This window comes from Salvelinus namaycush, chromosome 34 (genome assembly GCF_016432855.1).
Source record: "Salvelinus namaycush isolate Seneca chromosome 34, SaNama_1.0, whole genome shotgun sequence".
NCBI lineage: Eukaryota > Metazoa > Chordata > Actinopteri > Salmoniformes > Salmonidae > Salvelinus > Salvelinus namaycush.
In genome coordinates this window covers 23,419,234-23,446,335 of record NC_052340.1, presented here as the reverse complement: position 1 = coordinate 23,446,335, position 27,102 = coordinate 23,419,234, and the positions used below count along the sequence as shown (strand labels likewise).

Here is a 27,102-nt window from a genome sequence, read left to right as displayed (position 1 = left end):
GCTTGCCACCTACTTAGTGTAAATTAATGTTAGGTCATCTAAACCACATTATAGATGTGAATCAAAGATGTAGACCTGTTAATAGAAAATAATCTACACCACAATCCACAAAATGGTTGCCGATAAAGCACACTTGTATTGTAAATCACTACAAAACCAGAGGGGGTTGCTTACAAATGTGCAGAAAGGAATATATTCTAGTATACTTGCAGAATGATAATACCCAAAGCAGTCATTGAGAGAATGCCTAGAACAGCTGTTAAAGAGATTGAACGGGATCTTAAGCACATTCATATCATATTATACGATTCAGTAGGACGTAACATATCAATGGAAATGGAGGATGTTGTGCACAATTTTCGAGGACCTGTTTTGGCGCGTGAGCGCTACTTTCAAAACTACTGGCTGAAATTGCATCACTTTAAGAAGTTCCTTAATGATAGTCACTGGTAGTCTCTATACAGGAGCATTGTGCAGTGAGGGGCCAAGATGGAGAGGCAGATGTCTAGAGATGCTAATTGGTGTGTTTGTTTACTCCACACCATGTGTATGTGCAGTTAGAAGTCAAGACAAGACTCTCATTGGCTAGCCATGAGAGAGTGTGATCCTCTCTTCAGCTAAGTTTAGTTCAAGTTTTATTGTCACATACACAAGTACAGTGAAATACTTAACTTGCGAGCTCAACCCAACAGTACAGTAATCAATGTCTAAAATAATAAAGCTAATAAAATACAAAAATACAAAAATATACTGTATATAATAAAGAAAACATGAGAAATAAGAGAAGAAGCTATATAGAGGGTCAAGGCCAATACCACATTTACAATGTGCAGGGATAATGGAGTAATTTGAGGTAGATATGTACATGTAGGCGGGGATTAGGAGAAAGTGACTGGTAGCAGGATAAATAATTGTAATAGTAAACAGTATGGCAGCAGCATAAGTGGTAGGTAGATGGGTGGGTGTGGGTGTGTGTTTGTGTGTGTGTAAGTGTTTGAGTGTGTGAGAGTGTCAGTATTAGGCGTGATAGGTGGATATACATGTAAACATGGCTGTTAACAGGAATATATAAATACTTATGGTAATAACTAGTGGTAATATATACAGTGCCTTAAGAAAGTATTACCCCTTGACTTATTCCACATTTTGTTGTGTTACAGCCTGAATTCAAAATGGATTAAATATTTTTTTCCCCTCACCAATCTACACACAATACCCAATAATGACAAAGTAAAAACATGTGTTTTTTTCTTTTTGATAACTTATTGAAAGTGAAGTGCAGAAATATCTCATTTGCATAACTATTCATACCCCTGAGTCAATACTTTGTAAAATCACATTTGGCAGCGATTACAGCTGTGTGTCTTTCTCGATACATCTCGAAGAGCTTTCCACACCTGAATTGTGCAACATTAGCCCATTATTATTTTCAAAATTCTTCAAGCCATAGATTTTCAAGTAGATTTAAGTCAAAACTGTAACTCAGCCACTCAGGAACATTACCTGTCTTCTTGGTAAGCAAGAAGGTTATTTTCCTGCTGAAAGGAGAATTCATCTCCCAGTGTCTGGTAGAAAGCAGACTGAATCAGGTTTTCCACTTGGATTTTGCCTGTGCTTCGCTCCATTCCATTTATCAGTATTGTATTTGCACCAAACATAACACTTTGTATTCAGGACAAAAACTATATTACTTTACCACATGTTTTTCAGTATTACTTTAGTGCCTTGTTGCAAACAGGATGCATGTGTTGGAATATATTTATTCTGTACAGACTTCCTTCTTTTCACTCTGTCAATTAGGTTAGTAACTACAACGTTGGTGATCCATCCTCAGTTTTCTCGTATCACAGCCATTAAACTCTGTAACTGTTTAATGTCACCATTGGCCTCATGGTGAAATCCCTGAGCGGTTTCTTTCCTTTCCGGCAACTGAGTTAGGAAGGACACCTGTATCTTTGTAGTGACTGGGTGTATTGATACACCATCCAAAGTGTAATTAATAACTTCACCATGCTCAAAGGGATATTTAATGTCTGCTTTCTAAACGTTTTACCCATCTACCAATAGGTGCCCTTCTTTTCGAGGCATTGGAAAACCTCCCTGGTCTTTGTGGTTGAATCTGTGTTTGAAATTCACTGCAGGACTGAGGGACCTGTATATGTGAGGTACAGAGATAAGGTGGTCATTCAAAAATCATGTTAAATACTATTATTGCACACGGAGTGACACCATGTAACTTATTATGTGACTTGTAAAGTAAATGTTTGTCCTGAACTTATTTAGGCTTGCCATAACAAAGGGGTTGAATACTTCTGACTCAAGACATTTCAGATTTAAAATGTTTATTAATTGGCAAAAATGTCAAAAAACATAATTCCACTTTGACATTGTGGGGTATTGTGTGTAGGCTAGTGACCAAAAAATTGAAACTTTATCCATTTTAAATTCAGGCTGTAACACAACAAAATGTGGAAAAAATCAAGGGGTGTGAATACTTTCTGAAGGCACTGTACATGTAAACAGGAGTACTAGTAGTAGGATAAATAGATATATACTAATGGTAACGGCAATCAATGAACGGCAACGTAGTGGTACTAATAAATATAATCAATAATAATTTTAGCAGCAGCGTAGGTGTGAGGGGGAGCAGTAGTTATTAGCCATTTAACAGTCTTATGGCCAGGGGATAGAAGCTGTTTAGGAGTCTGTTGGTCTGAGCACCGATACCGTCTGCCGGGCGGGAGCAAGGAGAACAGTCCATGTCTCCGGTGGCTGGAGTCTTTGGTAATTTTTGGGGCCTTTCTCAGACAACGCCTGGCATGTACGTCCTGGATGGCACAATGCTGCTGCTGCTGCTGTTTAGAACCAGAGTTACCTTGAGATATCAAATGCAAGAATGCCAAGAGTGTGCAAAGCTGCCATCAAGGCAAAGGGTTGCTACTTTGAAGAATCTCAAATATAAAATATATTTTGATTTGTTTAACACTTTTTTGGTTACTACATGATTCCATATGTGTTATTTCTTAGTTTTGATGTCTTCACTACTATTCTACAATGTACAACATAGTAAAAATAAAGACAAACCCTGGAATGAGTAGGTGTGTCACAGCTTTTGATTGGTACTGTAGTGTAGCAGCTAGTTAGCTAGAAATAGATGATAAACCCATAAGGATACTAGCGAGACCCAGTAACAGCTGTGCAGTATGCTGTACTGATTGGTTTTATTAGTGGCTGTATTATGTTAGATGGTTGTGATATTATGCTCTTTACTGGGTTCATATAGAGCAGATTAGGTCATCTTTGCCTAAATTGAAGAGGGAACAAATTTCTTAGAGTAAATCTTAGGGATTTATCAATGTGGGGCTGCAGGTAGCCTAGTAGTTAGAGCATTGGGCCAGTAACCGAAAGGTTGCTAGATTGAACCTTCGAGCTGACAAGGTAAAAATCTGTCATTCTGCCCCTGAACAAGGCAGTTAACCCACTGTTCCTAGGCCGTCATTGTAAATAAGAATTTGTTCTTAACTGACTTGCCTAGTTAAATAAAGGTTAAATAAAAATAATAATAAAAACAACAATTTTGTTTTGAATTTTTTTCCCTCATCACTGTGTAATGCTGGTTAGAGATAGGCTGTTAATTTAAAGACTATGCCACATCCCTGAAATTCCCAACTTTTTAATACCTTCAAGAAATTAAGATATTCTCAGAGGATAGAAAATATGCTAATGCTGTTTTTTCTTTCCCAAAGCCCCTCCCACTTTTACGACCACGCCCCCACAGTATGTGGAAGCCAAGGAGGGGGGCAGCACACTGCTGACTTGCTCCGCCCAGGGAAACCCCAAACCCATGATCAGCTGGCTGAGGGAGGGGGAGGAGCTTGCAACCAGGGGAAAATACAAGGTAAGACAAACTGGACAACAAATTTACTGTACCTCGTGCTAGAAATACACGCCTTTTAAACCTTGAATCAGCAGTGAAATGGCCTGTGAAAGTGACTATATTTTAGGTCAGTAGAAATAAAACATGCAGATTTGTCCATTTTCTTGGGCTGCCAAGACATTCTTTGATATTTAGGGAAATGAGCCTTGAAGGTATATGGATTCCACATCATTTAGCCCTTTAAGGTCTTGGAGTCATTCAGATGTGAAGTTGAAATCTTAGATATTATACCTGTCTTGCATGCTTAACACCAGCCCCACCCCACTGCTTCTGAGGATGTCACTGCTCCTGATGTTTGTTTTGTTTGCTATGGAACAAAGTACAGTAAGCACTGAATTGTATGGAAATAACCAGAACAACTGAACAGAATGGAAATATTCAGAACAACTGAACAGAATGGAAATATTCAGAACAACTGAACAGAATGGAAATATTCAGAACAACTGAACAGTATGGACATATTCAGAACAACTGAACAGAATGGAAATATTCAGAACAACTGAACAGAATGGAAATATTCAGAACAACTGAACAGTATGGACATATTCAGAACAACTGAACAGTATGGCTAGGCTATATCCTTTCACAGACAAGCTTTCACAGACTCCAAAACAATGTGTGGTGCCAGAACAACAACCTCTCCCTCAACGTGATCTAGACAGAGGAGCTGATCGTGGACTACAGGAAAAGGAGGGCCGAACACACCCTCATTCACATCGGCTGTTGTGGAGCAGGTCAAGTGCTTCAAGTTCCTCGGCGTCCACATTACTAAGGACCTATCATGGTCCAAACACACCAAGACTGTCGTGAAGAGGGCACTACAACACCTATTCCCCCTCAGGAGACTGAAAAGGACCCATTTGGCATGGGTTCTCAGATCCTAAAAAAGTTCTACATCTGCATCAGTGAAAAGGGCTCCTTATCAGCTTCTACCCACAAGTCATAAGACTGCTGAACAGGTAATCAAATGGCAACCGGACTATTTGCATTTGTGACAAATACGATTTGAATTGATCAGGTTCGGCAAGTCTAATGACAACAATTTACAGTTCTGAATGCTACACATTTTTTGTGAAAATATATGGTCAGATTTTTTTTTTAAACATGCATGTTCCTCTATCTTGGTACTCAGACTGGCTGTAGACAAGTCTATACAGTCTGTTTCATAAGTCATGTTCAAGGAAGGCAGTCTATAGGTGTGGTTGTGTGTGCTGGAGGAAATCTTCAGCACACACCACCATCTGCCTGAGTATATGTGAGAATGCTGTCTGTCTGTGCACTTTTCACTGCACCCAGATTGCAGATCGAGAAGCCCTTAATTGGACTGTCTTACATGTCTGTGATTGGCCAGTAGCATCTGTTAGTCAGGCTACAGAATGCCTGCAGAGGGCGGGTCCCTGAGGGGAGGAAGAACAGTCCAGGCGTGTCAAGCCTCGGCTGCACCCCCTCTCTCATTTGTCATGTTTTGCGTTAGTGTTCCAGTTCTCTTTAAGGAACCCTGTGAACCATGGACAACCCCCTCTCACCCCTCTCTCAGCCCCCCTACACTCAGATATTTCAGATGGAGTAAATCCCAGAGCTTGCTGAAGGCTGCACCTAACATTTGGAAATGATGTGTGATGTACAGGAAGTGACAGCTATCCTCATTCCTGTGTCATAGTTTATGTCACTCAGCGAGCTGGCGCTCTGTCTTGTCCCTCTCTCACCCCTCTCTCATCCCTTTGTCATCCTTCTCTTAGCCAATCACCCTTCTCTCATCCTTCTTTCACCCATCTCTTTCATCCATCTCTTTAACCCTTCTCTTTCATCCATCTCTCTCACCCCTCTCTTATCCATTCTCACCCCTCTCTCTCTCCTCACACTCTCTCTCATCCCTTTCTTTCATTGATCTCTTTCACCCCTCTCTTTCATCCATCTCTTTTACCCCTCTTTTTCATCCATCTCGCACCCCTCTCTTATCCCTCTCTCTCTCATCCTTCACTCTCTCATCCCTCACTCTCTCATCCTTCACTCTCTCACCCCTCTCCCTTACCCTTCTCTCTCACACCTTTCTTTCATCCATCTCTCTCACACCTCTCTTATCCATTGCTCATCCCTCACTCTCTCTCACCCCTCACTCTCTCACAAACTCTCTCTCGCCCCTCACTCTCTCTCTCCCCTCACTCTCTCTTGCCCCTCTCCCTTTCTCTCTCTCTCACCCCTCTCTCTCTCACCCCTCTATCATTCCTTTCCTCAACCCCTTTCTTATCCCTCTTGCTAACCCCTCTCTTCCCTTTCTCATCCCTCTCTCACCTCTTTATTATCCCTCTCTCTCACCTCTCTCAGGCTCCCACACCACAGCCTCGTCAAAGGTCAGAGTGGACGAGCCCAGGGCTTTAACATGTTTGCCTTAGTAAACGATCAGAGGACTTCCTCATCCTACTGCATCAATATTACATTACTCTTAATATGAATGTTATACTAAACATGAATATCAATAGTGAGCCAAGTGCCTCACATCAAAAACCATGCTTTGATGCAGACAGCATTGAGGCGTATTGATAGTGAGGGTGGAATATGTTTATGATTTGTTTGAACACTCAAATTGTGTTTGATTTCCATGTGGTTGGTTTGCTGTGAGAGGAAACTGGAAAAACTTGTATATACCCAAACCAAGCCATAGTTTAGACATTTGAGGACTCCCATTGTAGTAAAGAGATGGTGGTAATGTTTGTGCTCCATGGATAACTAGTGTCCATGAGGACTTGTTAGAGAATGGCAGGGATGTGACAGTGGGGAGAAGAGGAGGAATCCTGGTCATCATCTCAACACCCCCTGCTGTTTGAGGTCCCACACATGAATCAATGTGTTGTGTCTGAAAGTCATTATCCTCCTCCTCCACCTTCGTCTCCTCATCCTTCCCTCCCTATCCTCCCCTCCTCATACTCCCTTCCCCATTCTTCTTCCCTATAGCTATAGAAACGGCCTGCTGACTACACTGCTGCTGTAACCTAGTGTAGGTTACTGTGTCATAACTGTGGCACAGCTAGGTGTGTTTGTCCTGCCGTGGAGTGGGATTAACAGGGAGTCCTATTTCAGCTGGGCTGACCCAAGGGTAGGATGGACCACTGTGTGGGTGTGTCTAGTGGCTGCTAAACTCTCTTGGCTGAAAGGTTTGAGAGACCGATGAATAGGTATAATCCCTCCCATGTTTTCTTTAGCAGATTCCCTCCCATTTTCTTGAATGGACAGGGCTACAGCTGTGTGTAACCTGAATGAACAGAACCCAGCAACCCTACTGCATAATTTATGAGGGTATTTTAATAGTTTGGGTTAATGTCTTCCTTCCCTGCTTATTGGTTCCTGTCAGCGTCCTCCTCGGCAGAGGGGTGAGGAAATACAGGAGCACAGTGAGACGTTTCCCAGGTTACCGCTTGGAGAGATTAGCTTCACATCACAACCAAAGTTAATTAGAGAATAACCTCATCCCCAGGCTATTGCACATATAAGCCTGGGATATCAACCACTCAAAGTTTTCCTTAGTGGGAGTGACCATAGAATTCAATGGGTGTGACCTCCTGAATTTAATTTTAGCGAATCACACATCCTGCAAGGCGTGGCTCTGTGCTTGTGGTTTGCTAGCGTATGCGGGAGAGTTAGGGGGAAGGTGTTGTGGGAGATGATTGGTGTGTAGATTAAGACGATTAAGCCAATTCCTATGCGCCGGGAGTTACTCCCGGCTCTCTGTATTGCCTCACGAAGGCCAAGTTTGACAGATTGGTCCACCAGACTCTTTGCGTATTTGCTCGGAAGTGTTTGGGAACTAGATTAATTAGAGAGTTACATGATGATGAGTTTAGACTTTAGAGTATTGGTTGTATGCTCTCTATAAAACATACATTCCTACCAAAGACAGAACCTCAACCCTGCCTTGATTTTGGTGTGCCATTTCACTAGGTTATGCTTATAAATACCATGTCTGTATGTTTGCTCTGTCTCGCACAAACATGTCCACCCCAGGTGCATGATGGAAGTCTGACGGTGCTGGGGATCACTCGGGACGACAGAGGGGCGTATACGTGTCGAGCCTTCAGCGACCAGGGAGAGGTGCTCCACACCACCCGTCTGCTGGTCCAAGGTAAGAGGGCAACGGTCACACTGTAACGTCACAGATGGGTGTAACTTCAAAGGTTGTTATGGTGGTGTGAGGGAGAAATCATGACTTTTCTCTACTGAGGTGCACACTGATTATTGAGTATGAGTTTTGAGGAGAAGATTCCTAGGACAATTGCTGGCTGAATACTGAAAGAACAGTTTGTCCTGACTTCCTGAAAATTCCCTTATCAGTTCATCTTTACACTATTTTTACCTTACACCTGCTATTAAACTATTACATGCCTACAGCTATGTAGTACTGTGTCTAGATTGTGTTTAAGATGGAGAAATTAAGTCCTGCCGCTCTCTACTTAAACAGTCTCTGTTTCCTGCCTTTGTCACAGTATGCAGGGTTAGTGTTTGGTTTTATCAGTGTGGTAATATGGTTTAGTCGGTATCAGTCAATAATCTTAAATCCTCTCCTGACCTAGTCTGTGGCTACTGCTGCTGCTGGGGTGTGTGTGCATATCACTGTCTGTCTGAGGCATACATCACTGTCTGTCTTCGGTCCATTAACCAGGCTCTCTCTCGGCTAGACAGACACAGAACTGGGCTCTGCTCTGCTCAGATAGATGGATCTGATACAGGCTTCCTACACTTCATGTCTTTGCCTCTATGTCTACATCAAACACGCGCACACACGTTCTCTCTCTCTATCAAAACAAGCACTGGATGAGTTAACAGGCTGTACATTAGACGATGGAGCAGGTTGGTTTTATGGTAGGCTTGTTAGGTTTAATGGTGGGGTAAAGATCTGTCAATTTCAGTCAATATCTAAAAGGAGGATGGGCAAGAAGTCATTGGTTACATATTGGATTTTGAGGAAGGTTTACTCTACTGACCCCTCTAAATACACGCACACACTGCATGCACATGCCTGATAATACAGGAAGGGGAGGGTTGTCTAGAACAGCTGACAGGTGAGGGGAAAGGTTTAAATTAATTGGTCTGACTGAAACATCCTCATAAACCTCATACATGTCTTAGATGGTTGGAATAAGGCTTTTACAAATCCAGAGTGAATTGGAATAAATCTGAGATATAATGATACATATGAGTTTTGTACACAAGCAATATTGCAGCCTGTTTTTGTTTTTCACTAAGGAGTATCCATCCATAAGCAGGCTCTTTGGAAATGTGCCAGTGAAGTTGTCTAAGGCTCTCTGAGCAATTACAAGCAGCTATCGGAGGAGTCGTGATTCTCACTAAAGTGATCTGTTTTTATTTGTTCTGTGACTTAACCACTCTTTCAGTAGTCCCTCCTGATGTATAAAGCTATTCAGTGTGTATTAAGGAAATAACCAGGAGGCTTGTAGCTGGACCCACTTATAAAAGACAGCTTACGTTTCACTGTCTGTAATATAGTACAGAGAGCAAAGCAGCAACCTCAGGGCACTGAGGGCTCATGTTGTGGAGGCATCTGCAAGTCTGGCAACCAAGTGTGTGGTTCAAGTTACAATATGCCTGCTTACTGTATCTCATAGGCTACTAGAGAGAAGCTTGTGCCAGGGGTCTACTGTACCTATTTAACAATAAACAGATGCTGAATGGGTAATAAGATACTATTTCAGTATCCATATCTACACTGAATGAAAAATATTAACGCAACATGTAAAGTGCTGGTCCCATGTTTCATGAGCCGAAATAAAAGTTCCCAGAAATGTTTCATACACACAAAAATCTAATTTCTCTCAAATTTTGTGCACAAATTTGTTTACATCCATGTTAGTGAGCATTTCTACTTTGCCAATTTAATCCATCCACCTGACAGGTGTGGCATATCAAGAAGCTGATTAAACAGCATGATCATTACACAGGTGCATCTTTTTCTGGGGCCACTATAAAATTTGCAGTTTTGTCAAACAACACAATGCCACAGATGTCAGTTTTGAGGGAGTGTGCAATTGGCATGCTGACTGCAGGAATGTCCACCATGGCTGTTGCCAGATCATTTAATGTTCATTTCTCTACCATAAGCCTCCTCCAACATAATTTTAGAGAATTTGGCAGTACGTCCAACTGGCCTCACAACTGCAGACCACGTGTAACCATGCCAGCCCAGGACCTCCACATCTGGCTTCTTCACCTGTGGGATCGTACGAGACCAATCACCCAGACAGCTGATGAAACTGTGGGTTTGCACAACTGAAGAATTTATGCAAAAACTGTCAGAAACTGTCTCAGGGAAGCTCATCTGCATGCTCGTTGTCCTCACCAGGGTCTTAACCTGACTGCAGTTTGGTGTCATAACTGACTTCAGAGAGCAAATGCTCAATTTCGATGGCCACTGGCATGCTGGAGAAGTGTGCTCTTCACAGATGAATCCTGGTTTCAACTGGACCGGGCTGATGGCAGACAGCGTGTATGGCGTAGTGGGCAAGCGGTTTGCTGATGTCAACGTTGTTCCCCATGGTGGCGGTGAGGTTATGGGATGTGCAGGCATAAGTTATGGACCACGAACACAATTGCATTTTATCGATGGCAATTTCAATGCAGAGAGATACCGTGACGAGATCCTGAGGCCCGTTGTGCCATACATCCACCTCCATCACCTCATGTTTCAGCATGATAAAGCATAGCCCCATGTCGCAAGGCTCTACACAATTCCTGGAAGCTGAAAGTGCCCCAGTTCTTCCATGGCCTGCATACTCACCAGACATGTCACCCATTGAGCATGTATGGGATGCTCTGGATCGACGTGTACGACAGCGTGTTCCAGTTTCCGTCAATATCCAGCAACTTCGCACAGCCATTGAAGAGGAGTGAGACAACATTCCACAGGCCATAATCAACAGTCTGATCAACTCTATGTGAAGGAGATGTGTCGCGCTGCATGAGGCAAAAGGTGGCCACACCAAATACTGACTGGTTTTCTGATCCACGCCCCTAACTTTTTATAAAGTTCCTGTGACCAACAGATGCATATCGGTATTCCCAGTCATGTGAAATCTATAGATTAGGGCCTAATGAATTTATTTTAATTGACTGATTTCCAGAAATGAACTTTAAATCAGTAAAATCTTTGTGTTGAGTTTATATATTTTTTCAGTGTATGTTTTGTTGTACACTAAAAGCCTTTGTTTGTTTCCTCTAGGGCCACCGTATATTAAGTCACCGCCAGAGAACATCACTGTCAACATATCCCAGAATGCACGCTTCACCTGTCAAGCAGAGGCGTATCCTGGCAACCTGACCTACACCTGGTTTTGGGAGGAAGATAACGTCTACTTCACTAAGAAGTAAAGTTATAATCGAGATCATGTGTCTGATTGTCTGTGTGCCTTCCTTTGGTCTTTGAGTCTTTTTCACCGTGTCATCTAAAGGCTTTTGAATCTTCTGTCCTCTCCTGTGACCTTAAAGTATTTTGTACTGTGTCTTGGCATAATTATTATTTGAGTCTTCCAGACCCTGTCTTGATTCAGTGACTTTGAATGTGTGTGTGTGTGTGCTGGTGCCCTGTTCTGCTGTGGTCCGGCAGCAGTAAGAGAGGGCCTAGCAGGGGCTGTCTGTAGCACGCCAGCCGGGTTAGCACGCTCTGATGACAATTCCACATGCCTCTTATACTGTAGTAATGATCTGAAGCATAGCCAGGAGCTGTCAGACTCGCCCCAAGCACCGCTTTAGTTTAGTGATGGAGAAGTTTTAGAAAGAACAAGTGACTGGGAGGCCAAGTGTCTGTCTGGGAGAATCAACCTATCAGAGAGTCCCTTAGAAAGAGGCCCATCTCAAATAGTTTTCTAAAGGCCTAGAAAAAGGCTGTGCATAATCAACCCTAGGATAAGACACTACTGTCCTAGTTGGGCTGCTTACAATGTTTGGTCTATCCTTGGAGGCAACAGTCTATCACGAAAGGGTATTTTTGGTCTAATCATACGATTTATTTAGTCAAAAATATTCATAGTTTAGATTAAAATATTCCCTCTGCTATTTCTTTTGCATAATGTCCTCTCAAATATTACTCAAATGAACATGGTGTGAGGTGTGTTTGTTCTTTGTTTGACACACAGCGGGAATAGAATATCTGCCAGTGTACTCTTCATGAGGGTACTTCATTTAAAGTGGCAGTGCGAGAGAAAGCACTAAGGCTGCAGCATCAGGTGATTGTGGAAATTAGGGGATTTATTTGACATACAACTGCTTCATCTTTTGGAACCTATTCAGCCTGGATGGATTTAACCAAATGCTGCCCTCTCATGGCAAGCTTGTGCAATTACATTAATGCAGCCCCAAGTGTGTGAGTGTGTCTCTATGCTATGGCATATTCGATAACTGTCTGCTTCCTCTCGGCAGTGACCTGAAAAACCGAGTCCGCATCCTGATCGACGGAACCCTCCACATCTTCCGGGTGAAACCAGAGGATGCTGGGAAATACACCTGCAGCCCAAGCAACAGCCTCGGAACGCCACCGTCAGCATCAGCACACCTCTCTGTTCAGTGTGAGTGTTACCATGGCGACAGAGGGAGTGAAAGGGAGAGGGGCAGACAAGGCTGGCTGGCTGTACTGGAACAGGAGGAGAAATAACAGTATCACAACCTGCATAATGGCAGCCAGAACACTGCTGATGTATTGTCATTGGTGATGCAGTACCATACATATCGCCCTGCTGAAACTTTTCCACCTTTGGCTGAATTTCAGAGTCAAAGGTCGGGACGAGGGAATGATCAGATATTCCTACTGCTCATCATCTTGGCAGGTCCTCTCTCATCACCATATTCTTAGCATTTTTTCCCCGTCTATGATTCCAGTCTCTGTAGAGTTGTTTATCTTCCATTGCTAGACACTGAAAGAGACAGTCTGCTAGTCTCACCCCATAGCATGCTGCTCAGTCTCTCCTTCTCCCCTTAGAGAAAGAGTCTTGGTCTCCTCAATGTGCCGGACTGAATTGAAACGGTGACCTTTTAGTTCATCTGCTATGTGGGGGGAAATTCCACCAGGCCGGATGTCTAAGTGTGTTTGCCACTATGCTAATTCCCTCTGGAGTCGCTGGTCATTGATTTCTGCATTCTTAGAGAGAGAGAGAGAGAGAGAGAGAGAGAGAGAGAGAGAGAGAGAGAGAGAGAGAGAGAGAGAGAGAGAGAGAGAGAGAGAGAGAGGGAGAGGGAGAGGGAGAGGGAGAGGGAGAGGGAGAGGGAGAGGGAGAGGGAGAGGGAGAGGGAGAGGGATGTATATACATATACATTAGCAGCCGACCATGACTGTCTTTGTGATTGGCTTCAGAGGGTGACCAGAGCCCCTCGCTGAAACGATAAACCAAATTCAGCAGTCTTACACAATTGTCCTTTTTCCTGTTATGTACTATCCAAGTTGATTGCTAAAGACAATTAGTTAGCAGCTAGCTTGGGCCACCATAAAGTCACTTATAAAATACTATTTCTTACATGGTTTCCATACCGACCAACTTATTACAGGAGAAGTACCTGGCAGTTGTAATTGTGATTTAACAGTTTCAGAGTTTATGCTCCAGTCTATTTTCACTGAAAACATCTCCCGTCCATCTGTACAAAACCTCGTGCTCTGTCCTCTCTGACCTCTAACCTCTGACCCTCAGACCCTGCCCGCGTGCTCAACATGCCCTCCATCATATACGTCCCACGGAAACTGCCAGGGATCATCCGCTGCCCAGCGGACGCCAACCCGCCGGTGATATCAGTGAAGTGGGAGAAAGATGGCTACCCTCTCAGAGTGGAGAAGGTCAGTCTCAGTCTGCCATCTGTGGGGGCCTCTGTCTGTCTGGACTGATGCTGATAATACCTCATTCACCATAACAGCTGTTCACAAAGTATCCCAGAGTAAAATTGCAGATCTTTCCCTTTTAGACCATAATGAATGGGATTTATATGGACACGGATCCTAGATCAGCACTCCTTTAACGCTCTTTGAATACAGGCCCTGACATGTTGTGGAGAATATTGCAACCCTGTGATGTTGAGTGTACCTCCTCTCTCCTGTCCCAGTACCCCGGTTGGAGCCAGGCACCGGATGGGAGTATTCGGGTGGCGGAGGCCACAGAAGACTCCCTCGGCACCTACACCTGTATGCCTTACAACGCCCTGGGTACTATGGGCCAGTCTGACCCGGCCATTCTGGTGCTAAAGGTACTGGTACTGGAAGAAACCTCTGACCAAATGTGATATGTGTAGTCTTCTCTCCCCCCTTTTGGTGAGACTTGTTGTGAGACTTGGTCTGTGTGTGTGTTGGCCCGGCCCACAGGATCCCCCCTACTTTAACGTGAGGCCTGGTGGGGAGTACCGCCAAGAGGCTGGTAGAGAGCTGGTCATCCCCTGTGCTGCCTCGGGAGACCCTGAGATACCAACCATCACCTGGAGGAAGGTATGAAACCACGCTACAGCTGGGACTAGTCTGGGAAGAGAAACATGGAAAACTCAAACTGCTTTTTTGATATAACAACCAGGGAACTGTGTGTGTGCTTGTGTGTGTGTGTGTTCAAGGTGGGGAAGCCCAGCAAGAGTAAGCACAACATCCTTTCCAGCGGCAGCTTACAGTTCCTGTCCCTCAGCAAGGAGGATCATGGGGAATGGGAGTGTGTGGCCACCAATGTGGTCACCAGCATCACTGCCAGCACGCGCCTCCTCGTCATTGGTACTGTCCCCTGTGACCTCATAACCCTCTGTCCCCATGCATGTCTGATGATCCTAGTCATCGATACAGTCCCCCCTGTATTTCCTCAGCTCTTCAGGGTTCAGAATTTCAGTTAATCTGAATTTAAGTAGTTTGACAGCAACCCTGCAGCTTTCTGTTCCCATTCATGATAACCCTAGTTCCAACTGTACTGTATGTATACTGAAGTACTGCTTAGACATTCATGATGACCCTAGTTCCAACTGTACTGTATGTATACTGAAGTAATGCTTAGACATTCATGATGACCCTAGTCCCAACTGTACTGTATGTATACTGAAGTACTGCTTAGACATTCATGATGACCCTAGTTCCAACTGTACTGTATGTATACTGAAGTACTGCTTAGACATTCATGATGACCCTAGTCCCAGCTGTACTGTATGTATACTGAAGTACTGCTTAGACATTCATGATGACCCTAGTCCCAGCTGTACTGTATGTATACTGAAGTACTGCTTAGACATTCATGATGACCCTAGTCCCAACTGTACTGTATGTATACTGAAGTACTGCTTAGACATTCATGATGACCCTAGTCCCAACTGTACTGTATGTATACTGAAGTACTGCTTAGACATTCATGATGACCCTAGTCCCAGCTGTACTGTATGTATACTGAAGTACTGCTTAGACATTCATGATGACCCTAGTCCTAACTCTACTGTATGTATACTGAAGTACTGCTTAGACATACATGATGACCCTAGTCCCAGCTGGACTGTATGTATACTGAAGTACTGCTTAGACATTCATGATGACCCTAGTCCCAGCTGGACTGTATGTATACTGAAGTACTGCTTAGACATTCATGATGACCCTAGTCCCAGCTGGACTATATGTATACTGAAGTACTGCTTAGACATTCATGATGACCCTAGTCCCAGCTGGACTGTATGTATACTGAAGTACTGCTTAGACATTCATGATGACCCTAGTCCCAGCTGGACTATATGTATACTGAAGTACTGCTTAGACATTCATGATGACCCTAGTCCCAGCTGGACTATATGTATACTGAAGTACTGCTTAGACAAGTGACTTGCTTGCGTGTTTACAGTACATATGAGTAATAAGCATGCCTCAGGACTTCTCACAGTCATACACCCTAGCTGGCACCATCCCAAGTGTCCCCTCACTGGAGTGACAGGTGACATGTCAGAGGTGCTGAGTGTGGAGAGGACAGCTTTGACGTTTCTGGCCGTAGTGGTCAGGATAGCAGGTCTCCATTTAATCCCAGTAAAAGGGTGCTGGGTCTTGGCCACACAGCTGGGGGTAGGGATGATGATGGTCTGGCCAAGCCATAGACCTTCACTCACCTTTACCTCACCATTGGTCAACACCTCAAAGTACAGGGCATTAGCCAATCAGATAGGCCATTCACAGCCATTGTAGACAGTTATATACTGTAAAGGACTGTGAATGGTAATGACAGCACAGTGTACATTATTTGACTTAATAGGACACATTTTTGGACAATGATAGTCATTCTGAGTGAGAAGGCTTTTTATACATTGACAAAACAGCTGTTATGGGAATAACACACTTGACTCATACTGTGGTAATTGAAGAATGGTCATCCTAACCTTCACTGTACAGTACATATAGACCTAACAGATTGCGCTATCACTCTTTAGTGTGGGCCAGAGCAATATACAGTAGAGATATAGAGAGGTATACTGTAGATGGCTCTGGTATTAAATATGACGGTCTCTTTTCTCTGACCCTCAGGCACCAGCCCACATGCTCCAGGCAACATTCGTGTGTTGCCCTCTGTGACCTCGGCCAACGTGTCCTGGGAGCCGGGTTACGACGGAGGCTTTGATCAGACATTCTCAGTGTGGTACGGCCCAGTGTGAGTACTCCCAGCATGCTCTAGTCTACCATCACATCTTATACTCAGATTGCAGTTGATTCCCCTAATAGAGGTGGGGGGACAGAGACTTTGGGATTGATCTTCAACAGATATGATATGTAGGGATCTGATTTGTTATCAACATGACTGTTGTGGTGACCGTATTACTGCCACACTGGTGGTCACAAGTCATGAATCCAGTAAAATTCCACATGAACGTTTAGTCACGGTAATTAGGCTTCTCCAAGCTCTGATGGTGCTGCTGGTCGTTACTAGCTTACCAAACTTGCTTACTGCCTGGTACTCAGCACTCTTTTGTTCCTCTAATCACTCTGACATCAATGCAAATGTAATCAAAAATCTAATCAAACACTTCATGAGAGCCCATGAGCTCCTGTTGCGCAACATTTCTATAGGCTATGCAATTGCGAGAGAAAACAGAGTGATGGCCTTTATTAAAAATACGAGGATCCCATAAGCTTTCTATAGGCTAGGCCTACTATATTTATTTCTCAACCTTCCTAATATTAAGCACATTGCTTATCTTTACAACAGTAGTATAGCCTACCTGGCTGGCATGAAAATAAACCACGGGGAAAAGCGTACTCCATTCGCCATTTAAATGCATAGATGACATGTTTCGATACAAGTGCATGATAATGGTCCATTCTAAATCAAAACAAATATCACATATATTATTTAGTATATGTAAAGACAAGATGAAATCAAGAATAGTCTGATGGGTGACAATATTAGCCTGTCACTTGTCCCTTTTTCAGGACCCTATCTTTCAAAGATAATTCGTAAAATCCAAATAACTTCACAGATCTTCATTGTAAAGGGTTTACACACTGTTTCCCATGCTTGTTCAATGAACCATAAACAATTAATGAACATGCACATGTGGAACGGTCGTTAAGACACTAACAGCTTACAGACGGTAGGAAATTAAGGTCACAGTTATGAAAACTTAGGACACTAAGAAGACTCTGAAAAACACCAAAAGAAAGATGCCCAGGGTCCCTGCTCATCTGCGTGAACGTGCCTTAGGCATGCTGCAAGGAGGCATGAGGACTGCAGATGTGGCCAGGGCAATAAATTGCAATGTCCGTACTGTGAGACGCCTAAGACAGCGCTACAGGGAGACAGGACGGACAGCTGATCGTCCTTGCAGTGGCAGACCACGTGTATCAACACCTGCACAGGATTGATACATCCGAACATCACACCTGCAGGACAGGTACAGGATGGCAACAACAACTGCTCAAGTTACACCAGGAACGCACAATCCCTCCATCAGTGCTCAGACTGTCCTCAATAGGCTGAGAGAAGCTGGACTGAGGGCTTGTAGGCCTGTTGTGAGGCAGGTCCTCACCAGACATCACCGGCAACAACGTCGCCTATGGGCACAAACCCACCGTTGCTGGACCAGACAGGACTGGCAAAAAGTGCTCTTCACTGATGAGCCACGGTTTTGTCTCACCAGGGGTGATGGTCGGATTCGCGTTTATCGTCGAAGGAATGAGCGTTACACCGAGGCTTGTACTCTGGAGCGGGATCGATTTGGAGGTGGAGGGTCTGTCATGGTCTGGGGCGGTGTGTCACAGCATCATCGGACTGAGCTTGTTGTCATTGCAGGCAATTTCAACGCTGTGCATTACAGGGAAGACATCCTCTTCCCTCATGTGGTACCCTTCCTGCAGGCTCATCCTGGCATGATCCTCCAGCATGACAATGCCACCAGTCATACTGCTTGTCCTGTGCGTGATTTCCTGCAAGACAGGAATGTCAGTGTTCTGCCATGGCCAGCGAAGAGCCCGGATCTCAATCCCATTGAGCACGTCTGGGACCTGTTGAATCGAGGGTGAGGGCTAGGGCCATTCCTCCCAGAAATGTCCAGGAACTTGCAGGTGCCTTGGTGGAAGAGTGGCGTAACATCTCACAGCAAGAACTGGCAAATCTGGTGCAGTCCATGAGGAGGAGATGCACTGCAGTACTTAATGCAGCTGGTGGCCACACCAGATACTGACTGTTACTTTTGATTTTGACCCCATCCCCTTTGTTCAGGGACACATTATTCCATTTCTGGTAGTCAAATGTCTGTGAAACTTGTTCAGTTTATGTCTCAGTTGTTGAATCTTATGTTCATACAAATATTTACACATGTTAAGTTTGCTGAAAATAAACGCAGTTGACAGTGAGAAGACATTTTTTGTTTTGCTGAGTTTAGATTGACATAGGCTAGTGCTTTTGCTGTACGTTAGGCCTACTCATCTTGTTGGCTGACGAAAGTAAATGTGGACAGTTCATCCAATATCTTCAATATGCTCCTCGGAATTGGATAAGGACGCACACAGTTGCGTCCCCGATGTGTCTGTCTTAACAGAAAGACCCAATCACTGACAGAGAGCAGTGTGAGTGAGAGGTGCTTCGGATTGCGCAGCACACTCAGGGAGAAGGGCACAACGCAGCACTCCAGGCCGCAAAAGGCATGGATTTTTCTAGGGTGCATGACGGCCACAAAGAGGATGCCACGGTGAAATTCGAGGCATTATCAAGTGCTTGTCAAATTGTGAATGACAGACTACTGGAGTGTGTACAGCCTGCGCAAAAAAACAAAGCAGAGCTCATGCCTTTCAAGTTACTTTTTTCAAATCATCATTAGAGTCTCATCATACAGCGTTACAATGTATTAAAAATCAAAACATATAGCCCAACGTTTGTAGAACAACTAAAGTTACATTAATAACTCTAAATTAAGCAAATAGGAGTACCTATTTATTTGTTAACTGCTCAACACAGAATAGCCGCATGTGCGCACTCCCCCAAATTGTTTGGAGACAATATTTATAATTTATTCAACTTTGTTCGATTGTATTGTAGACCTGCTGTTTTCAACTCTCTAGAGACAGCAGGAGCGGTAGAGATACTCTGAATGATCGGCTATGAAAAGCCAACTGACATTTACTCCTGAGGTGCTGACCTGTTGCACCCTCGGCAACCACTGTGATTATTATTATTTGACCCCGCCGAACATTTGAACATCTTGGCCATGTTCTGTTATAATCTCCACCCGGCACAGCCAGAAGAGGACTGGCCACCCCTCATAGCCTGGTTCCTCTCTAGGTTTCTTCCTAGGTTCTGGCCTTTCTAGGGAGTTTTTCTTAGCCACCATGCTTCTACACCTGCATTGCTTGCTGTTTGGGGTTTTAGGCTGGGTTTCTGGGACATCAGTTGATGTAAGAAGGGCTTTATAAATACATTTGATTGATTGATTATTCTTCATACTATAAAATAATATAAAATAATGCCACAGAATTATAAGCAAATCTTGTCTGCTAAATTAACTAGTGTAGCCTACAGCCATTTGGCATAGCCACATCAGGACCTAACATAAGGACAACTGAGTATGCTATTCTGTTCTTCTGAAATACACTACATTTTCTTCATATCATGCTTCTTTAGACCTGTCTAAAATAAATAATGGATTTATTGTGAAGGGGTAGGCTATATTACATGGATGTATTAGCCTACAACCATTTAAAAAAGTCTATGTGTGGAACCCAGGAGATGCTAAATGTGCTTATGTTAATTAACGGTCAATTACCGTGAGACCGACAGTTCTTTGCTTGACAATCACCGGCTGACAAAATGTTGTGACCGCTACAGCCCTAGTTATCAATAAGGAAATATTGATAATTGAATTACTTGAATTATTACAACGGTATCCAGGGGGAAACATATAACAGTATCTAGGGGGAAGCATACAACGGTATCCAGGGGGAAGCATACAACGGTATCCAGGGGGAAGCATACAACGGTATCCAGGGGGAAGCATACAACTGTATCCAGGGGGAAGCATACAATGGTATCCAGGGGGAAGCATACAACGGTATCCAGGGGGAAGCATATAACGGTATCCAGGGGGAAACATACTATTATCAACAGACAGGTACTACAACACCATTTTGACAGCACAATGCTAATGGTTTATTACTCAGTCCTTCAGTAATATCACTCAGTTACTCAGTATTTGTATTTACATTATTTGCATTGTTGAAGAGTTGGGCATACAGTAAATCACAGAAGATGCATAATTCATGTGTTCATTCATTTATTAAAGGCGTAATGGAAAGACATTGCATTAACATTCTATTAGGCAACATCCACGAGGTGCCATAAAATCACCATTATCATTTTATGTACATGTCAGCAGTCATACGAGCCATACTGTGTTGAATGGGGGCTGTGTGTGAATAATAATCTGATAGAAGTGGTGCTTTTGGCAGTCTAATATTAACAGCCATTCTCATCCATCTCTCTGTCATGGCCTGATGACACCTTAATGGACATTTGTTGACTGTAAAATCAAACCATGTGCTTTGAGGAACATTGCATATACATGGAGGCATCTCTTGTGTACTTAAATAATGAATGACTTTGTACAGAGAGCTGTTACTATAAATGTTCGAGTCAAAGTGATCTAATTACCTTTAGTTAAGTTTACAGAGATGGTGACGTGAATGTGAAGAGGACATTAAACAGAGTGAAATATAGCCTACCAACAGTATTGTATTGCAACACTGTGGCCCATTGCCTGTGTAGTTTGACAGAGGCACACTACATAAGACTGTCTATCTACTGTACACCATATCTGCTATCTGAGTGTTACCAGGATGGCCCATTGACCTTATAGTCAGGGTGCAGGTTAGTTAGTATTGATACCTCTCTCTGTGTTTCTGTCCTTCAAGGTTGAAAAAGGAGAATTTTGGCCCCCATGACTGGCACTCCATGCCGGTGTCGGGGTCTCAGACGTGGTTGGTGGTGCCGGGGTTGGAGCCCAGGACAGAGTACCAGTTCAGCGTCCTGGCACAGAACAAGCTGGGCACAGGCCCTTTCAGCGAGGTCGTGACGGTTAACACAGTAGGTAGGTGGCACCAGCGCCAGAACAACTGCCTACACTGGACTGATACTGTATGCCTATACTTGTATTTTGTATTTATTAAGGACCCCCATTAGTTCGTGCCAAGGCAGCAGTTACTCTTCCTGGGGTCCAGCAACATTAAGGCAGTTATATGCAATTTAAAGTATTGCATGACATTACATTTCATAACACTTTTCACAACACATTGTGTTCCCACAGGCCACTACTCTACTATCGCATATCTACAATACAAAATACATGTGTATGTGTGGATTTAGATACCTGTAGATACCTAGAATTTACTATTTGTAATGCATGTTTTTTTAGATAACTCTATAGCTTATGATATGCCTTAACTTGAAATATAAAAGATTTGTATTTAAATGTTTACACATCAGTGTGTCCATTTGTCACGTCCTGACCAACTAAACACATACAAAAACAAGGAAAACAGGTCAGGAACGTGACACCATTTCAGACATGTCATGTTGATTCTGTATGCTCACAATATCATTGAAACTACTGCTCTCTATTGCTATCTTCTAGAATGCAGTTTGTAATTGCTCTCACCATCTTCTGTTTATCTCTGATCACATGGGAATGTATGGGTTTGTTATGGCTGTTTGAATAATATGAATTGCTTAACTTCCTTCTAAAACTAGTCTGTTCTCTTGTCCCCTTAGTGTCTCCCCTGAGTACCCCTGAACCACAGGTGCTTCTTACTCCACCACGGTGCCTCACAGCCAATCGCACGCAGCACGGCGTCCTGCTAACATGGCTCCCGCCAGCCAATCACTCCTCGCCTGTCGACCGCTACATCATGGAGTTCCGTCTCGGAGAGAGGTGGGAGGTCCTCGACGATCTGATCCCTGCCGCTGAGACTGAGCTGATGGCCAGGGACCTAGTCCAGGTAAAGGACCGTAAATACCTAAATGTATAAACAATGCTGTCTGTTTATAGTGACAACTGCCAATGTGTAATTAGTGTCATAACTTGTCTATAAGATAATAATGAACACTTTACAAATGACTTGTAAATCCTATATAAATCCTTTTAGGTATACCTTCATGTATACTCAAACTGTTATTGCTATTATTTTGCCAATGGCAGTTGTTTTGGGGTAATGACACCGTTATTTTGAGACAGTGGTTATGCTGAGGGGAATTGGACTGTGGATGTGTTATGTGTGTGGAATGGACAGTGGAGGAGTGTGTTGTCTTGTGTCCCTGGCAGGAGTCCTGGTATGAGTTCAGAGTCATGGCCGTCATGGATGACCTCATCAGTGACAGCAGTAATGTGGTGGGAGTGTCCAGCACAGGTAAGTGTTACACCAAATATATTACACTACAATTCAGAATTAGATTAAGAGTATATTCAAATAATATTCCCAAATAGCTACAATGAAATGGAATCTTTTTAAATGCTGCTGATATGTCACTCCATTAAATCCATTTACCTCCATGAGATTGGTGAAGGTCATGATTTGAAGTCCATTTCCAAGCTTATGATTTGAAGTCCATTTCCACCCCCCCACCCCCCATTTCTGAACCCCTGGGTACCTTTTCCACTTCAGATCCCTTCCCCCCTACGGAGGTGACTGAAGAGGGGTTGGCGAGGCCCGTGGTAGCGGGCGTCGTGGCAACCATCTGCTTTCTGGCGGCTGCGGTGCTCTTCAGTACTCTAGCAGCCTGCTTCGTCAACAAACAGCACCGACGCAAACTCAAACGCAAACCAGGTATGCCTCCAATTCATCTAACTGTCTAACTTATACTGTCCATTCACTTGTCTTGGTTGTAATCTCTATATCTCTGTTTTGTCTCTTCTAAGACCCTCCCCTGTCTGTAACACACTTCAGGAAAAGCATTGACTCACCGTAAGTACTAAAAACAAACCCAGAGAGATTAAAAAACAGGAGCCAACCTTTTGAGCTCATATGCCGATTCACAATGCAGTAGTCACTGGATTGAATTTAGATGCAACAATAAACTCCTCTTTACCTGTCTTAAGAGTTATTCTTATGGCCTCTGTTCACTTCACTCCTGTTCAGTACCAACTGTCAGGGCAGGGTATCTTTGCTAGGACAAGAGTATGGTTTGGATGTATATTGTGTGTATGTCAAAGGTTTGGAGAGAGGTCTATGTTAAAAGGAATTGGATGTGTTGACTTGCATTATAATGCATGTTCCAGTTGTTTATATCAGAATAGTGAAGTCTAGTCCTCTTGTGACTCCGTGATGGTCCCTCCTGTGTTGTGTGGAGGTTTGGCTTAGTTGACAGATGACCGTGGCCCATGTCATTTGTGTGTCTCCCACCGCAGGCCTCCTCTCACCCCCTTGCCCGGGGTAGAGCCCTGTTGGGACGTGCCAGCCAGGAGCAGCTACATGCCCCCACCAGCCAGCTCCCTGTGAGTGCTTAGCTGCTTGCACCATGCCACAGTGTGTGCTGTGCTGCACTACGCTATGCTGGCTTGGCTGAATGGATAATAAATTAATACATTTTATAGATTTTATTTACTTAGTGCTCTGCTGGCCTAACTGCATGCACAGTATACATTATATGCAGCGTATAGGGATTTGTGTTTGGGTTGGCTCAGCTGCATGCACTGTACTGTGTATATGCACTCTATAGTTGACTGTGTTGTTTACAATGCTGCTCCTGGTGTGTGGCAAATAGAAAAAAAGGGCTAGTTGGATGTCATCTGCTTTATTTTTATGCCATAAAAGCATTTGGCGCAGCATATGTCCCCAACAAGACAAATGGCCCTCGGTTTTAAACCAAGAGCAAGTAAAAAAAGATCTGTGAGACGGTTGTCATGGCTGCTTGGTAACGGTTCCTTTCTCATACTTTCGCTGGGGCTACAGTCATTAGCTTCAATGCTAGCAGAATGCACTGGATACTATCAGGTTGAATACAAATGAAACAGGTGTATTTGCTTTGACATGGTGCCATGTCTTTGGATTTAATCTGTCTAGCATAGTAGTGATGCCTACTGTGAATAACATGCTATTTTACTGTGTACAATTAGGCAGTTTATTGATGAATAACTGCTGTTTAAGGGGTTCATTATGAAGACATCATGTTTGAGTGTTTGCCTCTGTGTTGGTTGTGTCTGACAGGCTGTCCTCTGGGAAGATCAGTCCAGAGAGCTCCCCTCCCGCCTCGCGGCCCCAATCACTGTCCTCGGATGAGGCCCACGGCCCGGGCCTGTACGTCAGGAGGCTGCCAAGCCCTCAGAGAGACAAGGACAAAGAGCTCTCCTTCTACAAGAAAACCAAGCGTGCCATAGCCAGCAAGAAGTACAGCGTGTCCAAGCACGAGGCAGAGGTCACCAGCCCTATCGAGCTGATCAGCCGCGGTCCCGATGGTCGTTTCAGCATGGCCAGCCCGCCATCAGCCCACCGCCGCATCCAGGGCTTCCCGTTCGCTGAGGAGTCCGACATGTATCCTGAGTTCCGGCAGTCCGACGAGGAGAATGACTTTGACCCCGGGCCCCTACCCCCGATCATGGCCACGCTCCGACCACAGCTCTCCCCAACATCCTCCAGTCTGGAGTCCACGCAGCCCCCCAACTACAGCCCCCGCCTCCACAGGCCCATGGAAGGTATGAGCTTTGTGGAGGGCAGTGGGCATCATGCTGCAGGGCAGGCCCCAGCCTCCCGCTACAGGGATTTTCCACAGGTCCCCTTCTATGGGTATCTAGGCAGCCGCGGGGAATCGGGTATACCGCCACCTTTTTACATGCCTGACATCAGTCCCCGTAGTTCCACTCTATCCTCCCCCCCAGGCACTGCTGACGGGGGACCCTACGGTTATCCCTCCATCCCAGAGGAGAGGGAAGAGATGGAACTCCATCATCAGTACACTGCCTCTGGCCATTCCCTAGCACATACACACAGTACTCCCCCTCGCTCCCCTCGCTCACCTGACAGCTGGCAGCCTCACGAGTTCCCCTTCCTGGGTCTGGAGGGGCCCCGCTTCATTTATCCACCTCACCACCCCTTACATCATCACCAGGACCTTCCCGACCCTCCACCGTACCCCCCTCTCCACTCTCTCCCCCCCAGCCGCCTGCACCTCCCCAGCCCTCGGCTCCTGCAGCTGGAGGTCCCAATGGCTCCGCAGAGCAGGGACCGACCCCCAGGCCCTCCAGCTAGGCGCTTAGCTATGCAACAGGCCCAGAGTCTCGGCCAGCTCAGACACACGTCCCATGGTGTGGGTGTACCAGTGTTGCCTTACCCTGACCCGGCAGCCCGTGAAGGGAGCCCAAGCACAGCCCGTAGCAGCAGCCCCCAGTCCTGGCTCAGCCCGAGGTCAGGGCGTAGGACAGATCCCTCCCTGCCCCCGCTGGTCCTCCAGCCCTCCCGCCTCTCCCCCCTCTCCCAGAGCCCTCTTAGCACCCAGCCAGGTTCTCCAGATATTCTAGTCCGCCCCCCGCCCCGCCCCAGCATCCTCCGCACATCCCACTCTCTGGAGATGCCTGAGATCACCCTGCACCCCCAAGCCACTGTCAGTTTCTCCCGAAGGTCCTCCCTGGCCACCTCCCCCACCCAGGGCCAGCAGGGAAGCCGCAGGCCCAGCCCCAGTTACCGTCCCCACATGTCCTATGCCTCCACCGCAGCCAGTTATCCCTCCCAGTCCCCCTCTCCCCCCTTGGAGAGCAGGGATGTGTTCGGGCAGTGGCCGTCCCAGAGGAGGACAGAGGAGGAGATGCTGCCCTCAGAGCCCTCCCAGCTCCAGATATCCGCCTCAGGGTAGGTGACCTACACCGGTCCGGCAGGGACAGCAACGCACTAACTAACGCACATAACAAACTTCTCCAACCTGGGCACTCAATTCTTAATGTATTCCCAGTTTATAGAATATGACTTAATGTTTTACTTTTGGCATACCAATAATACATATTTAGGCTTATATGCAGAAAGCATGTATTTGCATCTGGCACACATCTGATCAGTCATAAACAAGTTATTAATAAAAAAGTTGGCAATATACCCATCTGAATCAAGGCAAATGATACAATTCATACTCATACTTTTAAAGTGTGTCCTTATGACATATTTTGAAATTTAACCCTAGAACAAAGTCACATCTGAAGATATTGATATTGATCTTTGAATTCTGTAATTATTACTTATAAGATATTTGTGTTTTTCTCTGTATGGCGACCCATTTTCTGAAGAAAATGTGATTTTTAACTGCCATAGTTCACGGAAAATACTGTTTGCTAAAGAAAATGTTGGCAGGAAGCCTAACCTAGAATGTGTAAAACGTTACAATTGCATTAAAATGCAATCTGCAACATAGGATTTCAGGTGGCAGACTTATGGGATCTTTGAGCGAATGCTTCACTAAATAATTAACTAGCATATACAGTGTTTTTTTTATTGATTGAAAACTCTGAATACTAGTGTAGTGAGGTAATATTTATTCTTACATATTTAGTTAATTTCCTTGTATTATTGCCCACCTATGACATCTTAGTAGAGGCTTTCCTTGACTGCTACTGTTTTTTAACTGGTGGTAAATGACACTGTAGCTAAACAAAAAAATTACGATTGAGTGAGACCTACACTTTGAGTGCCTTCCACCCCTCAAACAAAATGGGAAATGTAC

At 44.5% G+C, this 27,102-nt stretch overlaps 1 protein-coding gene across 1 annotated transcript in view; it reads left to right on the top strand.

The window, feature by feature from the left end:
- The window catches only part of LOC120028440 (protein turtle homolog B-like), a 97,942-nt gene extending 71,698 nt beyond the window's left edge, over positions 1-26,244 (top strand). Inside the window, exons 5-19 of the mRNA XM_038973659.1 lie at positions 3,747-3,898; positions 7,937-8,054; positions 11,166-11,310; positions 12,362-12,507; positions 13,621-13,763; positions 14,027-14,167; positions 14,283-14,402; positions 14,522-14,672; positions 16,443-16,566; positions 21,318-21,493; positions 22,174-22,400; positions 22,724-22,808; positions 23,064-23,225; positions 23,318-23,363; positions 24,606-26,244. Of these exons, the coding sequence (XP_038829587.1) occupies positions 3,747-3,898; positions 7,937-8,054; positions 11,166-11,310; positions 12,362-12,507; positions 13,621-13,763; positions 14,027-14,167; positions 14,283-14,402; positions 14,522-14,672; positions 16,443-16,566; positions 21,318-21,493; positions 22,174-22,400; positions 22,724-22,808; positions 23,064-23,225; positions 23,318-23,363; positions 24,606-26,244 (3,575 nt within the window). The remainder of the gene's footprint in view (positions 1-3,746; positions 3,899-7,936; positions 8,055-11,165; positions 11,311-12,361; positions 12,508-13,620; positions 13,764-14,026; positions 14,168-14,282; positions 14,403-14,521; positions 14,673-16,442; positions 16,567-21,317; positions 21,494-22,173; positions 22,401-22,723; positions 22,809-23,063; positions 23,226-23,317; positions 23,364-24,605) is intronic.
- Positions 26,245-27,102: the final 858 nt, after the last annotated feature.